This window comes from Lepidochelys kempii, chromosome 7, assembly GCF_965140285.1.
Source record: "Lepidochelys kempii isolate rLepKem1 chromosome 7, rLepKem1.hap1, whole genome shotgun sequence".
NCBI lineage: Eukaryota > Metazoa > Chordata > Testudines > Cheloniidae > Lepidochelys > Lepidochelys kempii.
In genome coordinates, this window is record NC_136386.1 from 85,425,526 (window position 1) to 85,442,122 (window position 16,597).

The 16,597-nt window shown below is 43.8% G+C and overlaps 1 protein-coding gene across 7 annotated transcripts in view; it reads right to left on the minus strand.

Moving 5' to 3' along the window:
- MICU1 (mitochondrial calcium uptake 1) overlaps positions 1–16,597 on the minus strand; it is a 217,284-nt gene that overhangs the window by 14,490 nt on the left and 186,197 nt on the right. For all 7 annotated transcript variants that reach the window (XM_073353626.2, XM_078853821.1, XM_078853824.1 and 4 more), the window contains one exon: positions 4,428–4,517. In XM_073353626.2, the coding sequence (XP_073209727.1) occupies positions 4,428–4,517 (90 nt within the window). The remainder of the gene's footprint in view (positions 1–4,427; positions 4,518–16,597) is intronic.

Consider the following 16,597-nt stretch of genomic DNA (forward strand, 5'->3'; position numbering starts at 1 on the left):
TATGGGTAATTTATAATCCCTGGGATTTTTAATGAAAATACTGACAGACTCTGAAGGGACTATTCCCAATCAGATTCAGAGACACAACATGATGAATTGCCTTTGTCTTCCAATGAATTGGAACGTATCCAGATCTCTGAAATCCCTTTCTAGTTTACTATCAATTTTGTAGGCATATGTTTGTTTCCCCAAGACCACTTGACAAGGAAAGAAGAAAGGATTCCTGACAGTTCTATGCCCAGTGCTTCTTCCTGTTTCGTGTCTGTCATTTAGACTCTTGCTTAAGAGACAACCTGTCTCTTCCTAATTGTATCATTGCTACAGAGTTTGTCCCCTGCCCACTCTTCATGTAAATCAAGAAATACTCCAAGGAAGCAAAGCTTTGAGACCATCCTGATTTTAAAAGCCCTAGCAAACACTGTCTTCGTTTTAAATAATCTGGCCAGAGATATTTCAACCAATTTCCTGTGGCTTTATTGGTGCACTGGGCAGAGGGGCCCAATAAAATCCACTGTGCAGGATATTATTCATTCAGACTGGTTTTAAGAGGCTTGAAAACTGAAGGCTTTTTGGAAATATAACTCTCTGAACAAAGCCCTCCCATGTTCTTTCTGCACTTTGTGTACATACATAAAAGGAACTAGAAAACCCCCATAATTATTATTAAAAACAGGGTCTCATTGCTAACTTTATTTTCTGCTCTTTGTGCTGATTTAGAACAATCCTTTTCTCTATCTGCAGTCCAGTTCTTAATCCAGTATTGCCATCTTTAGCTTCTATGTTATCTGATAGAAAAGCAACCACATAACTACTTCCAATATGAAACTGTGGAGTCTCATTTAAGACCACATTTAAGGTTAAGTATCCTTTTCTAACCACTCCCTCCCCTCCTCCCTCAGCCACCGTCAGGACTTGCTACCATGTTAAAAAAAATGTCAGCAGTTTCATTCCTTAACCCATATTTAGAAAAGTCTGTATTCATGGGCTAAATGAAACTGAAGAGATCTGTGTCTGCTTTTATGCTATGTTCCTATATTTGAAGAGATTTCTCTAACAGAACAGTCTTTTCTTCTAAAGATTTGGTATCAAAACAGTCAACAGAATCTCCTCTGAGAGTATGCAAATTGAGACCATTTCAATTCACTCTAATTACAGATCAAAATATCTGGCTTGCAGATCCAACCAGGAATCGCTATTGAACTACTTAGGAAAAAAGTGATTCAAACTTCTTTCACCAAAAAGGGACAAGGAAGAATATGAAGCTGGAAGCAAGAGGGGAAATAAATGTACATAATTGCAAAGATGCATTTATCATTTAATCAACAGTGAACACAAAACTATGTGCATACACACAGTATCAGAGGATAGACCGCATATCAAAATGGGTGAGATGACAGCCCTGCTGGATATCTTTACATAGTGTCACGGGGCAAGGCCAGATGGCTATAGAAAAGTAGCGGGAGACAAATATATTAGCGCCAGGCTAAACAAATCCCTGTTACCAGGATAAGTAAATGGCAGCTGCTCCAGATCAATTAAGACACCTGGGGCCAATTAAGATCTTTCCAGAAGGCAGGGAAGATAGCTAGGTTGATTGGGACACCTGAAGCCAATTAGGGGCTGGCTGAAACTAGTTAAAAGCCTCCCAGTTAGTCAGCTGGCCACATGTGTCAGGAGCTGTAGGAAGCTGTGCTGTTGGAGGAACTAAGCAGTACAAACCATATCAGGCGCAAGAAAGGAGGCCCCTAAGGTAACAGTGAAGGAGATATTGAGTGGGGGGCTGCTATGGGGAAGTGGCCCAGGGAATTGTACACGTCCTACTTCCAAAAAGTCAGCTACCACAGCTGCTGCTATTAGGGTCCCTGGGCAGGAGCCCGTAGCAAAGGGCGGGCCCGGGCTCCCCCTCCCCTCCCTGATAAATCACTGAAAATGGGAGACAACCGAGACTGTGCAAGGGAGAGTTACTTCTCCTCACCTTCCTTGCTGGCTTATAATTAAAATGGCTCAGTAGGCTGTGACCTTGCCTCTAGAGAGAGAAGGGCTATGCGGAGGGTCACAGTGAACCTCTGAGGCTAGCGAAATCCGCCAGAAAGCACGGGACCACTGAGACAAGGACAGAGCTTTGTCACAGTAGTGAGTACATTTACCCCTTTGAGGGCACAATGGACCTACTGTATATTAAAAGAAAACATAAGCAAAAAATGACGAGCCATTAGTCTACCAATATTTAAAACAGAAGGACCTGATTTACCACTGAATACACTAGATAACTAGAGATACAGTAAATTCTCCTAGGTTATGTTCTTGGCTCTGCCAATGATTTGCCCTGTTGATTTAGGCAAATACTTAACTCAGTTTCCTTGGATGTAAAATAAGGATAACAACTCATTTATTATTACGTACCTCAGAGAAATACTATGACAATTGGTGTTTACAAAGTACTCTGAAGATATAAAATGCCATTTAAGTGATAATTACAAGAGAAAGATATGTTTTGTGACAGTGCTGTCAAGAAGCTGGAGTGATGTTATGAGTTGGCTAATCAGCTTCTCCAGTTCAGCAGTGGCATTTCATAAGAACATACAAATGGCCATACTGTGTCAGACCAATGGTCCATCTATCCCAATATCCTGTCTTCTGATAGGGGCCAAAGCCAGATGCTTCAGAGGGAATGAACAGAACAGGTAATCATCAAGTGATCCATCCCGTCACCTATTCCCAGCTTCTGGCATGATTTCCTGCCATGATGTCACAGAAAAGTGTAATGTCACAGGATGATAGGCTGGTTAAACAAAGTACCCAATATACTCACTGAAGGGCAGCTACTGAACTTCCATATTCAGAGTTACAGTGCTTGAAGTAGCCAATCTCACTAGTATCATTACAAAGTGCATTAAGTTCTGGCTTGTCGTACATTATGCAGACACAATCACTGTGACTCTGTAGTTAAGTATATTCACTTTCACAATGTAAGTGTGATTAACACTCATTGCTTACTCCACAAAATGCCATTGCACAGAGGATGCTCTTGGTTTGCCTGGTCCAATTATTACCAGAGTGTAATGTTTCACTTGAATGTCTGAACGCATGGCATGTATACTGCAGTTTTGAATGTTTCTGCTACTGTTCACAGAGGACATCATCCAGCCCTGAGTTTCTGTCCACAACGGAAAAATTAAACTAGTTAGTGGGATACTGAAAAATCACCACAGCTGGAATAAAATCCTTATATACGAGATCTGCAAAACCTAGTTTAGCATTAGAGATTATGGTTCTTAGTTTCTTTAACTGAACTTTGGTTCTGCTGTGTAGGGGACACAGTGCATCTACTCGTTGAGCTGGCCATTGAGTTAACCAAAAATTGTTAATTCAGCATCCCTGCTGGAGGAGTTTGGATCTCTTCAACTTCCATTTTTCAGCTCCCACTTTTGAGACCTGCACTGCAGTCATCATCCTATATGGCTGGAGACACTTCTGAGCTCAGTAATTTTCCTCCTTAATCAACCTGAGATTGCTTTTGAATGACAAGAGCAGGCCAGAAAGAGCAAACTACTGGGAATAAATTCCAGGCTTCTTGCATGGCAATGCACATTGCTACCATTAATTAGCAAGTGTTTGTACAGAGCTGTAAATATAAAGTACCGTGTTAGTGCTAAATATTCTTATTACCAACAATAGGCAGTGCTAAATATTCTTATTACCAACAATAGGCCATAATTGCTAATTATGTTAAACGTATAATGTTTCTGGGAGCAGAAGATAGTCTGCTTTCTCTCTGCAGTGAGCTATTCAGCCAGAAATCTGACCTACAAAACCCTCAAACTCTTAAGTTAGATAGATATATGAAAACTTTCAGAGAGCACTGAATGCCATTAACGAAACCCTCTGGAAAAGTATAAGCTTTTAATACAGACCACAACACAAACAGTGAACTATAACACAGTGTGAAGGGAACAGTGAATATCACCATGAAATGGATAATAATGCTATGGAAGGCCAAAGTCTAGTAGTATTTTCATGCTACTGATAAGCTGGAGAGCAGAAATGAAAACAATAGATAATTAAGCCAGTTGGGGCGAGGGGGTGGTGGTGGGGTGGAAGAAAGCAAGCCTCCAAATCTCATTCATTTTGACTGCCTCTGGTTATTGATCTTACTTTTAGTATCTCTCTACATTATAAATGGCAAAATGGGGAACAATAGGAGAGTGCTCTGATGCTGATAAAGGTTTGTCAGATACAACCAACTCATCCCTTGAAAAGAAAATATTATTGAAATGCACAAATATAACATATTTGGCTTTTATAGCTTGATTCTTTCAGGGGTTTTTTTTTTTTTTTTGGAAATACAGATAAACTACACAACACATTGGGAACATGCTGGGACTATGAAAAGGTCAGACCAATTACAGTAGATTAAAGCCACTCACCGTCACAATCAAAAAGAGCAAACACCACATCACACACATGGTCTGAGAGCTCCACTTTTGCCACTGTCCTGGCTACCTGCTGCATGGTAACTGAAATAAAATAAGGATACGTTATTAATAGAATACAGTAATCTTAAATCAGTGTTATCTTTCATCTTCCACAGGAAAAAACTGGTAACCCACCTTTTGTAACTGTGTTGCTCATGTTCATTCCATTCTAGGTGTGTGCATGCCCACGTGCATAGTTGTTGGAGACTTTTGCCTTAGTGGTATCCATAGGGTAGGCTCTGGCGCCCCCTTGAGTGCCATGCTCATGCGTCGGTATATTAGGCGCTGCCGACCCTACGCACTCTCAGTTCCTTCTTGCCGGCAATAGGGACGGGTAGAGGGATGAGTAATGGAATGGACATGAGCAACACATCCTGAAGACCAACAGTTACAAAAGGTTGGTAACTGTTTTTCCTTCTTTGAGTGCTTGCTCATGTCGATTCCATTCTAGGTGACTCAAAAGCAGTATTCTCGGAGGTGGGCTCGGAGTTCACAGTTTAGCAGCTTGTAGAACTGCCATACCGGGGAGGTGAAATAGCTCAGTGGTTTGAGCACTGGCCTGCTAAATCTAGGGTTGTGAGTTCAATCCTTGAGGGGGCATTTAGGGATCTGGGGCAAATATTGGGGATTTTGGTCCTGCTTTGAGCAGGGGGTTGGACTAGATGACCTCCTGAGGTCCCTTCCAACCCTGATATTCTATGATTCTATGAAGCCAGCATTGTCCTGGGCCTGCTGGGTAAGTGCATAGTGGGCCGTGAATGTATGGACGGCCAGCCAGGTGGCCACCCTACAGATGTCCTGGATAGGCACCTTGGCCAGAAAAGCTGCCAAAGAGGCCTGCACCCTGGTCAAGTGAGCAGTTACAATCACCGGGGATGGTACTTTTCCCTGATCGTGGCAGCAGCAAATATAGGTGGTGATTCAAGAAGAAATTCTTTGAGCAGACACTGGGCGACCTTTCATCCCGTCAGCCACAGTGATGGACAGTTGTGTCAAGTTGCAGAATGGCTTGGTTCTTTCAATGTAGAAGCTTAACACCCTCTGACATCTAGGGAATGCAGCCTATGCTCCTCCTCCTCCGACTTATGTGGCTTTGGAAAAAAAGACAGGAAAGTAAATGTCCTGGTCTGTATGAAACAGAGACCACCTTGGGCAGGAAAGCTGGGTTGGGCCTCAGCTGGACCCTGTCTTTGTAAAAGACCCTATAGGGTTGTTCCAAGGTGAGTGCCTTAATCTCAGAGACCCTGCAGGCAGATGTTACTGCAACCAGGAACACAACCTTCCAGGAAAGGAGGAGGAGAGAGCAGGAAGCCAGAGGCTCGAAGGGGGCGTCCTATGAGCCGAGACAGCACCAGATTGAGGTTCCATGGAGGAATGTGTGGGTAGAGGTGTTCAAGGCCCTCGAGGAACCTGGCAGTTATGTCCTGGGCAAAAAACAACCTTCCCTCAAGCGGCAGATGGAAGGCCAAGATAGCTGTCAAGTTGACCTTGACAGATGAAAGGGATAGGCTTTGGAGCTTGAGATGCAGAAGGTAGTCCAGGATTAACTGCAGAGAGGCTCGCTCAGTCTTAACGCCTTTGTCCAAGGTCCAGCAGGCAAACCGCTTCCATTTGGCCAGGTAGGTTGCTCTGGTGGAGGGCTTTCTACTGCCCAACAGGACCTCTTGGACATCAGCCAAGCACTGCTGCTCCTGTGCATTTAACTATGCAGTAGCCAAGCTGTAGGATGCAGTGCCGCCAGATTTGGATGCAGGAGACTGCCATGGTTCTGGGATAGTAGGTCCAGCCTGAGCAGTAACTGGAATGGAGTGGCCAAGAGGTTCAGGAGCATGCCGAACCAATGCTGGTGCGGCCAACCTGGCACTATGAATTGCAGGATGTAACCTGAGGATATTACTTCTAGCACCCAATGGTCCGAGGTTAGCTGAGACCAGGCTGACCGGAAGCGGGGGAGACGGTCGAGGAGAGAGAGGGAGGGTGGATCCAGTGAAGTGACTGGGCGTCATCCTTGAGTGCACCCTCAAAATGGACTGCTTCTGGCCTCCTGGGCAGATCAGGCTGAGCAGATGAGCGGGAAGATGAAGGGTGTCGCCACTTAGACCCCTTGTCTCTGTCCTTCCTCATGTAGGAACCCGATTGGGGAGTTCCCCAGGACCTAGACTGCGGGGGCAGAGGAGGTGGAGGATGGAATGGCTTCCTGAACTGCTAAGGAGGGTGAAGGCCCAAGGAGCAGAGGGTGGCCTGGGAATCTTTAAGGCCATGGAGCCTTGAGTCCGTGAGCTCGAAGAGCCCCGCCCCCTCAAACGGGAGGTCCTGAATAGTGGCCTGCATTTCCTGGGGCAACCTGGAGGACTGCAATCAGGAGCTGTGCCTCATGACCACCATACAAGCAACTATCCTGGCTGCTGAGTTAGTAGTGTTCCAGGCTATTTGGAGGGCCCTCCTGGGCTCGATCCTGTGAGAGGGCTCTTTGAATCTGTTAAAGGAGTCCCACAGGTTAAAATTGTACCTGCCTAACACACCCTGAATTGTAGGCTGGCTATTGAATAAATCTTTCTGCCAAATAAATCGAGTCTCTTGGCATCTTTGTTCTTTGGTGTGCCACTAACGTCACCTTGCCTGTCCCTTTCATTCACAGAGGACATGACCAGTGAAGCCGCTGGAGGGTGTGTGTAGGGATGTAATACTTCTTTTCCACCTTCTTAGAAGTCAGCAGAATGGAAGAGGGCATTTGTCACAATGACTTGACAATTTTAAGGACCCTGGGGGGACGGGCAGTGCGACCCAGGCCGGGGCAGAGGAGGATATAACGTTAAAGAGGTCATTGGACTCCTCCGCAACCTCCTCAATTAGTAGGTTCAAATTAGCAGCAACCCTTTTAGCAGCCTGGTGCTCCTTGAAGTCGTTGGGGGGACTGCCCGTTTTGGAGGGACCTGCCACCGCTTCATCCGGGGAAGACGACGATGACTGCACCACCTGTGGAGGAGCAGGTTCCCGCTCCCAATACGGGGACAGCTCCTTAGGTGCTGGGGTTTGGTGTGCTCTCCCTGCATTGGATTCGGTGTTACGTTCGGACTCCAGTGCCGGTGGTGCTGGGGCCATTTGTCCGAGGCAGCCAGGGAGGACTGGTGGGAACACACGTCCGGCATTACTGGCACGCTCATGGGTTCCAGTACGGCCATTGAGCAGACTGCTGCCACGTTGTCACTGCAGGTGCCGCACCAGTATCATGAGTCGGCAGCGAATTACCTCTCCTTGGTGACGGGCTGAACTCCTGGTCCGACTCGGACCATAGAATCATAGAATTGGAAGGGACCTCGAGAGGTCATCTAGTCCAGTCCCCTGCATGCATGGCAGGACTAATTACCGAGACCATTCCTGACAGGTGTTTGTCTAACCTGCTCTAAAAAATCTCCAACGATGGAGATTCCACAACCTCTCTAGGCAATTTATTTCAGTGCTTAGCCACCCTGACAGTTAGGAAGTTTTTCCTGATGTCCAACCTAAACCTCCCTTGCTGCAATTTAAGCCCACTGCTTCTTGTCCTATCCTCAGAGGTTAAGAAAAACATTTTTTCTTCCTCCTTCTTTTAACCAGCTTTTACATACTTGAAAGTGGTTATCATGTCCCCTCTCCGTCTTCTCTGTTCCAGACTAAACAAATGCAATTTTTTCAATCTTCCCTCATAGGTCATGTTTTCTAGACCTTTAATAATTTTTGTTGCTCTTCTCTGGACTCTCTCCAGTTTGTCCACATCCTTTCAGAAATGTGACACCCAGAACTGGACACAATACTCCAGATGAGGCTAATCAGCGCGGAGTAGAGCGGAAGAATTAAGTCTCATGTCTTGTTTACAACACTCCTGCGAATACATCCCAGAATGATGTTTGCTTTTTTGCAACAGTGTTACACTGTTGACTCATATTTAGTTTGTGATCCACTATGACCCCCAAATCCCTTTCTGCAGTACTACTTCGTAGGCAGTCATTTCCCATTTTGTATGTGTGCAACTGATTGTTCCTTCCTAAGTGGAGTACTTTGCATTTGTCCTTATTGAATTTCATCCTATTTACTTCAGATCATTTTTCCAGTCTATCCAAATCATTTTGAATTTTAATCCTATCCTCCAAAGCACTTGCAACCCCTCCCAGCTTGGTATCATCCACAAACTTTATAAGTATACTCTGTATGCCAGTATACCATTGCCCTTCCGACGACCAGGGCAAAGCCATCGAGGCCTGAGTCTGTCGACTGACTCTGGTTGGCGACTGGCAAGGCGAGGGCGAGGAACGGTGCCTGCGCAGTGAACAGTACCGCGGAGAATGGGACCAATGCCGTGACAAGGAGCGGCCCCACCCGGGCAGGGACTAACGTTTGGGAGACTGTCTGGAGAAGGTGACCTGGGCCGTGTTGATCTCTGATGGGAAGCTTGCTGGTACCAGTGCCTCGACTCTGGTGTCCCATGTCTTGTAGAGGTAGAGCGTGTTGAGGACCTGGGCCTTCTGGTCGGAGACCTAGGATACAGTGCCTGGGTCCAAGGCTGTGGAGATGGAGATCTGCGCCTGAGGTCCAGTGACTGAGGGTGCTCCACTGCCCGATGAGGCGTCCCATGATCGGCTTGCCCTTAGATGTCAAGGTCTTAGTTGAGCCTTCTGCGGCATCTGCGGTGCCAGATGGCCTACTTGTTCTTTAGCTGCCAGGGCTGCTTCGGGCAATGAGAGCCCTGGGAGAGGCCGGGGTCTCCTGCTGCTCCCCAGAGTCAGAGGTGGATCCTGGCTGGACTGGGGAGTCCAACCTCCACGGTAGCCCCGTGAAGCCCCAGGGCAGGCACATGGCCTTTGCCCAAAGCCCCTTTCCCTTCTGGTGCTGGGGGGGGCGCTCTTCTTTTTCCACTTTTTAGGCACCGGCAAGGGGGAATAGTGCTGGGAGGAGCCTGGTGCCAGCACTGCACTCCGCACTGAAATCGAATTGCTTGGTGTGGGGTCCGAGTGGGAAGGCTCCAATGCAGGACGAAGCGCAGCCTCCATGAGGAGGGCCCTCAGGTGGATATCCTGCTCCTTTTGTGTTCTACGTCGAAAGTTTTTACAGATTCGACACTTGTCCTTTCTATGGGACTCCCCCAAACACTTCAAACAGCTGTCATGGGGGTCACTACTAGGCATCGGCCTGCTGCATAATGAGCATGGTTTGAAGCTGGGAGAGCGGGGCATGCCCTGCTCTGAGGCGAAGTTCCAGCCGGGACTCTAACTATCAAACTAACCTAACGCTTAACTTAATGGCTAAGTACCTACAAACTATATACAAAGATAATAAACAGAGGTTGTAAAGAACTGCTAATGCTCTTGTGATTTGCAAGACAAGGTGCTCCAACCAACTGTCATGGGTAAGAAGGAAGTGAGAGGGTGTAGGGTAGGCAGGACCTAACATACCAACACATGAACATGGCATTCAAAGGGGTGCTGCAGCTGACCCTACAGATACCGCTAAGGCAAAAGTCTCCAACAACTGTACACACGGGTGCACACACCCCTAGAATGGAATTGACATGAGCAAGCACTCGAAGAAGAATAGTGTTTTACAAAAAGCTACCGTCCAAAGTATTTTTCTCAGGAAGTTTTAAATTAAATTTCTTCCCCACTCTGTTGAACTCCCTCCTTGAAATCAGTCTCCTCAAAAGACCTGTGTTCCTACATTATACACGCACAATGTTGTTGTTATTGTAGGGATGCTGATGAACCTTGAAATGTTGCTATTATTTTTATTGAAGTAAAAGCATTAAGCACCAATTCTGGAAACAAAACAAAAGAAAACCACCCACCAGCCAAAACTACTGTTTCTTCTTGTTTGCGAAGTCTATATAACTTGAATTGTGGGTCTTTTAACTTTTTGCTCCTTGAAATGAGAGAAAAGCATCAGAATGAGAGTAAACCCTCCACATATAATTTCCCACCTCCCCTGCTCACAGACTCTCTATTCCTTGCATGGTTAGTAAGAAGGCTTTTTTCCTCCCGTGTTGAAAAAACACATGACTTGTCATCTTTGCAACTCTGGGTTCCTGCAGGCTGAGTATTGTTTTCCTGCTAAGCAGTCCAGAGCCAGTATAAAGGCAAGTTCCAGCATCTGTGAAAATAATACATCTTGAATCATCACTGTCATAAATATAAAGGGAAGGGTAAACACCTTTAAAATCCCTCCTGGCCAGAGGAAAAACCCTTTCACCTGTAAAGGGTTAAGAAGCTAGGATAACCTTGCTGGCACCTGACCAAAATGACCAATGAGGAGATAAGATACTTTCAAAGCTGGAGGTGGGGAGGGAGAAACAAAGGCTCTCTCTGGCTGTGTGATGCTTTTGCTGGGGACAGAACAGGAATGGAGTCTTAGAATTTAGTAAATAATCTAGCTAGAAATGTGTTAGATTATGATTTCTTTAAATGGCTGATAAAATAAGCTGTGCTTAATGGAATGTATATTCCTGCTTTTGTGTCTTTTTGTAACTTAAGGTTTTGCCTAGAGGGATTCTCTATGTTTTGAATCTGATTACCCTGTAAGGTATTTACCATCCTGATTTTACAGAGGTGGTTCTTTTACCTTTTCTTTAATTAAAATTCTTCTTTTAAGAACCTGATTGCTTTTTCATTGTTCTTAAGATCCAAGGGTTTGGGTCTGTGTTCACCTATGCAAATTGATGAGGATTTTTATTAAGCCTTCCCCAGGAAAGGGAGTGTAGGGTTTGGGGAGGATTTTGGGGGGAAAGACGTTTCCAAGCGAGCTCTTTCCCTGTTATATATTTGTTAGATGCTTGGTGGTGGCAGCAATAAAGTCCAAGGGCAAAAGGTAAAATAGTTTGTACCTTGGGGAAGTTTTAACCTAAGCTGGTAAAAATAAGCTTAGGGGGTTTTCATGCAGGTCCCCACATCTGTATCCTAGAGTTCAGAGTGGGGAAGGAACCTTGACAATCACTGACCAGGCTTTGTGGAGAGGTTTGTGATATTAAACTTGCAATACGCAGTAACAGAGTTCATGGCAAGGTTAGCGGCATCTCAGTCTAGAGAATGAATTCAGGCCACAAGGGAAAAGGCATCTGGTAGTTTCAGCAGAGTCCCTAGTGGCCAGCGACCCATGTCACAACACTCACACACAATTCAGCATGGTTACTATAGTAGTTCCGGCTGTACAGAAATCAATGGCTTAGCATTATATATAACCATTATCCATTCCCATTGGGAGCATTCAGCGACCTCCCTCTACTTTTTCTTTTGGGGCTGATAATTGGATTATAGAGGACAAGGTGGGGAGGGTTAACTGGTAGTCTCTGTACTAACATATGTTGATATTTATTATGATTTGTTTTCCAATTCTAACTTTAAAAAGTAATGATAGAAAAGAAGTGCATAAGTGGGGTAGGAGTGATGCAGGTTAGGAGTGAAGAGCACTGACATAGTTTTCATCTCTCTGTATTTTAAAAGGGTGGGTTTCATTATAATGATAGTATATAATTTTAATTTGTCCTTATTATGTCGTACAGAACCTCAAGTACCTGTGGCAAAAGGGTGCTTTATAAATTCATTTATTATTGTTAAAAAGCTTCAGGGAAGTTAAGTTCCTGCAAACAAATATACTATGCCACAATTTATTCTTAATATTTGTGTTCAGATAATGCCTTTATCCAGGCTACAAGTCTCGTTTTCATACAATCAATTTAAATAAAAAAAAATTACACCTCTTTACAATAGAGAGAGCACTTGCGACCCTACACTTTCCAATAATTCAACAGCTGTGCTGTGAAATCTGTTGTCATCTGGGAGAATTTTTGATCCTACACTCTGGGATTTTGCAATCTTCAACAGAACTGAGAACCCGGAAGGCTTTGCACTAGAAGAGGAACCATTGCACATTGCAAACATGTGGTCCAGGTTTTGCAAACAAATAGTGACATTTCCCCTCAAAAAACATTCCCTCCCTCTTCAAAACACAAAACAACTAAAACTTCGCTCCCCTCTCCCCCCATTCCAAATGCATCAAAAATAATTGTTTAAGAATTCTAGTCTGGGTGTCTACATGTTACTACCAAAAAAGATAAGACAATGTTCCTAAATGCAGTGTAAAATAAATCAGCTTCCTAAGTGCTTGAGGTCCACGAATAGGGATGTAAGAGCTGAGTGTTAATGTAAGTCATCTGCTTCATATAAAACAATATGTGAGTTTGGTGAAGGGTAGAAGTGGTGAAATCAACAAGTAATTTCTAGTTTAAGTGCTTCATTGATACCAATTGCATCAGATACAGCCTGACATTCTATTACAATCAATTTGATATAGTAGCAGAGGAATCTGAGAAGAGAGGAGTGTGCCTATCGGTGAAGTAACAAAATACAAGCTTAAGGAGAGTACCAATCGTGGGCTATGTTCTCAGATGAGCACATGTAACCCATACCTGCTGAGTGTGGTGCTCTGTCCCCCTGTAGTGGTACCTAGACCACCTAGAGATTGATGAGTCTGCTACAGCCTTGGCTCAGAGCCATGTGGCTTTTAGCTCATGCAGTAGAAGCTCATACACTAAGCCTCAGAAGTCCCAGGTTCTATCATGCCTGCCAACGACCAGAGTCTGTCAGTGTTACACAAGCACACTTCATGTGCTCAACCCCGATGTGCAAACACCCCAACTGGTGTGCACCCAGGTATGTACAACTGACTATTTGTGAGCCTACATTGGCACATATGCATCTGAAAACCTGTCCCTATAATTCTAGAAATGGGCATGGTGCAGACATGTCTCCTGGACGTTGAGAAAGGGAAGAGAAATCAAAAATTCAGTTCCTTAGCATGAGGCATTACCAATGACTGATACAAGGCAGCTTCCATTAAAAATATTCACTCAGTTTTCCAAGACACTCAGTCTAAGGTAGGGTGACCACACAGCAAATGTGAAAAATCGGGACATGGGGTGGGGGGTAATAGGAGCCTACATAAGAAAGACCCCAAAATTGTGACTGTCCCTATAAAATCGGGATATCTAGTCACCCTTGTCTAAGGCAATCCATTTCTTTTTTTACACTGACATAGAATTCTAATACTTGGCACCAGTTGAGTGAATTCCACAAGCACATGAGTCCTTATTAGGAAAAAAGTAAACAGTCAATGAGCTTCTCCATTTTGTTGTAACTTACTGACAACCACCATGAAATCACACCAAAACAGAAGCTATCCCTGAAGAGTAGATGAGAGCAGCAAATTGCATTTACAGTAATGACTGTGAATTTATTAGTATGCCTCCCACAGTGTGGATTTCCTTTATACAGCTTTCTTCAATGGAGCCAAGAAACCTCACATTAAATTGCACGGCACAGAATGTGTATGCGGGGGGAGGGGGGAGAGGAGAAGGAGAAGATGCTAGCAAAATGATTTTTAAATGCCTTTTTTTAATGTAGAAGACTCAATGAAAAACCATCCACATTTGTATGGTTTGTTAGCTGTAAGTCAAGAGTTTAAAAAGGGCTAATTTTTAAAAGAGAACCCAAAGAATTTAAGGGCAAACAGGGAAAATGTGCAATTCTAAAGAGATGAATCTGACTGAGAATCTTGTAGACCCCACTTGAGAGAAAAGCAAAATGGCAGAAAGACAAAACCATCAAGTGTCAACACAAATTAATTCCTCTGCCTCCCATCCCATGCCTAATTTCCTCTTCTTTATTCCCAATAATTAGGTGTCTTTTAGAAATAAGAAATATAACTATCAGAAATATTAATTACAGGAAGTAAAAAGAAAAAAGCACTGAGACATCCCTCAAATACTCAATTATAAAAGCAGTTTCTAGTAAAAGTTAAAGGTGGGTTGTTTTTTTTTTTGTTTGTTTTTAAATGAGTGTTAGGATATATGCTAAAGGGATGATTCTGTATAATGGCTGCTAGGTTCTTTTTACACAGATTCTCTTTTATTCCCAAATTCCCTTCTCTTTGTTTTTGCATCTGTATCTCTCATTATACACTGCATCTCTCATTCCACTTATACCTCTAGATGCCTGCTATGCCAGGCAGGCAGAAATACTGCATCACTGCAGGTTTCACTACAGTGAAAGCCCTGCAGGGCAGGCCGTTATCTGTTGTCTTTGATTCTAGTTCAGTGATGCAAAGTTGATGAACGCTTTCCCTGGGATTAACGATATGGAGAATAGCTCCCTTCCTTGGCACTGAGAACAGCCAACCTGTCATTTAACATGATGGAAGTTCCTGATCCGACTACCAGTACTAAAGATCAAAAAGCTGCCCCTGAAAATAAGTATGCTGCCTACAGGCCCACCACAGTGGAGTCCACAGCTTTATAACATTTCTGGTTTCTAGATAAGGCTAAGATGAACCTTACAGAACACTTTATTTCAGTGGTGATGAAACAATGGCACAGCAGGCATCCTGTTTGTGGCGCACCCACAATTTGTGTCTTGCAACCACTTTGTCTATCTCTCAAGGCATATATTCCCCCTCCCGCCCCGCAGTTTGTTATATTTTAGGAGAAAACTAAGAAATTAGATCATGTGCATGAACACTCTAGAGATAGTCACGCCTTTTTTAAAGCTATAATTATACCTTTCAAGCCCACCAAAGCCCCCTAATACCTTAGCACTAATTCTCTTCTGTGACTGTGCTTTGTATATCAGAAGTAGCCTGCATACCATGTGATGTGGCTGCTGTCTGCATAAGTGCTCTTTAATTCAGTTCAAACTGAAAGGAAGGATAAATAAAAATAAATCTGTGACGAGGGTTTTTGATTTCAAAAGGGCTGACTTTCAAAAATTAAGGAAATTAGTTAGGGAAGTGGATTGGACTGAAGAATTTATGGATCTGGGATTACTTTAAGTCAAAGTAGGAGGCCTGGGATTACTTTAAGTCAAAACTGCAGAAGCTATCGGAAGCTTGCATCCCAAGAAAGGGGAAAAAATTCATAGGCAGGAGTTGTAGACCAAGCTGGATGAGCAAGCATCTCAGAGAGGTGATTAAGAAAAAGCAGAAAGCATACAGGGAGTGGAAGATGGGAGGGATCAGCAAGAAAAGCTACCTTATTGAGGTCAGAACATGTAGGGATAAAGTGAGAGGCTAAAAGTCACGTAGAGTTGGACCTTGCAAAGGGAATTAAAACCAATAGTAAAAGCTTCTGTAGCCATATAAATAAGAAGAAAACAAAGAAAGAAGAAGTGGGACTGCTAAACACTGAGGATGGAGTGAAGGTTAAGGATAATCTAGGCATGGCCCAATATCTAAAATACTTTGCCTCAGTCTTTAATAAGGCTAATGAGGATCTTAGGGATAATGGCAGCATGACAAATGGGAATGAGGATATGGAGGTAGATATTACCATATCTGAGGCAGAAGTGAAACTCGAACAGCTTAATGGGACTAAATCGGGGGCCCCAGATAATCTTCATCCAAGAATATTAAAGCAATTGGCACATGAAATTGCAAGCCCATTAGCAAGAGTTTTTAATGAGCCTGTAAACTCAGGGGTTGTACCATATTATTGGAGAATTGCTAACATAGTTCCTATTTTTAAGAAAGGGAAAAAGTGATCCCGGTAACTACAGGCCTGTTAGATTGACATCTGTAGTATGTAAGGTCTTGGAAAAAATTTAGAAGGAGAAAGTAGTTAAGGACATTGAGGTCAATGGTAAATGGGACAAAATACAACATGGTTTTACAAAAGGTAGATCGTGCCAAACCAACCTGATCTCCTTCTTTGAGAAAGTAACAGATTTTTTAGACAAAGGAAACGCAGTGGATCTAATTTACCTAGATTTCAGTAAGGCGTTGGATACGGTGCCACATGGGGATTAGTTAAATTGGAAAAGATGGGGATCAATATGAAAATTGAACGGTGGATAAGGAATTGGTTAACAGGGAGACTACAGCGGGTCATACTGAAAGGTGAACTGTCAGGCTGGAGGGAGGTTACCAGTGGAGTTCCTCAGGGATCAGTTTTGGGACCAATCTTTTTATTACTGACCTTGGCACAAAAAGTGGAAGTGTGCTAAAAAAGTATGCGGATGATACAAAGCTGGGAGGTATTGCCAATTTAGAGAGAAACCGGGATATCATACAGGAAGATCTGGATGACCTTATAAACTGGAGTAATAGTA